The sequence below is a fragment of the Lottia gigantea genome (genome assembly GCF_000327385.1).
Source record: "Lottia gigantea unplaced genomic scaffold LOTGIsca_4981, whole genome shotgun sequence".
Classification (NCBI taxonomy): domain Eukaryota; kingdom Metazoa; phylum Mollusca; class Gastropoda; family Lottiidae; genus Lottia; species Lottia gigantea.
In genome coordinates, this window is record NW_008709714.1 from 7,385 (window position 1) to 8,539 (window position 1,155).

Below are 1,155 nucleotides of genomic sequence, written 5' to 3' on the forward strand. Positions count from 1 at the left end.
TTTACTGTGAGATAAAACGAATGATCCCAAATGACTAGGCGTTAGTCGTGTAGATTTACTGTCTTCGGTAGTAATCTCTTTTTCTTCAATTTCTGTTTCAACAATATATTGAGTATCATTAATTTTCTCATAGGTTTTAACACGTGAATCAAAGTTGGCCTGTAAAGTTGCNTCATTCCATAAATGTCTAGTTGTGAATATATCTTTCTGAATTGATTTACCATACAAGGAATTACCTAATAATTTCATGCAGTTACTACCCACGATATTACCTTCTCGTTTATATTTATTTCTTAAATCTCTCAAAATTAAAATATAATCTCTATAGGGTGGAGTTTTAAAATTTTCTTCGTAAACTATACCATCTAATATTCTAATAATTCGTCCACCGGCTTTCACTATTTCTTGAATATCGACCGATGTTAAAGCGTCGTGACAGAAACCATTTCTGAACCTGATTTTGTTACCAGTTTCCTTTTTACCTTCTTTATTCGTGAAAGTGATTTTATCTTTAGCTGGTATCGGTTGGAAGAACATGTTTTTGGGATAGTCAAACCACACTGTTAAAATATCTGTTCTAGGTCTGAATTTTTGTTTATTGAAGAGTTTCACAAATTCTTTTTCTTCTTCTGGTAGAAACGGTCTTCCACTTTCCGCTCTCGGATATTCACTGTCTAAATCCGACATGGCGGAAGCGTATAAACCGTTAGCATCAAATGCCATTAGTTTAGTACATTCTATTTTTTTAAGTCTCGAATGAACCTCCGTTTTGTCTTTTGTGCTTGCACTGTATTCTTTGAATAAATCAATTATGTTATTACTTTCTGTGTCACTTCGTGTTTCACTTTGTGAAATATATTCCTTTAATACGTTACAAATTTCATCCATTTTGTTCGTTTCAAATGATTTTCTACTTTGCCGAAACTCTTCCTCCTTTAATAGATCGTCTGATAAAATTTCTTATAAAAGGATTAGTGTGCGAATAAACTTTTTCTACGTTTTCTTTTTCGGTATGTTTCGCAACCATTCTAGTAGTTTCATACCATTCTTCTTCCACCATTTCTTTATCGTAATGATATAAATAATACCAACCCTTTAAAGATAAAGATGGAGCCGTTAGATTATTGGACATATTCTGGTTTACAACTTCTTTCG

The 1,155-nt window shown here is 32.5% G+C and overlaps 1 protein-coding gene across 1 annotated transcript in view; it reads right to left on the reverse strand.

The window, feature by feature from the left end:
* Positions 1-888, reverse strand: part of LOTGIDRAFT_176859 (hypothetical protein) — a gene marked incomplete at both ends in the record, with an annotated part of 7,906 nt that extends 7,018 nt beyond the window's left edge. The window contains one exon of the mRNA XM_009061675.1: positions 6-888. Coding sequence (XP_009059923.1) covers positions 6-888 — 883 coding nt within the window. The remainder of the gene's footprint in view (positions 1-5) is intronic.
* Positions 889-1,155: the final 267 nt, after the last annotated feature.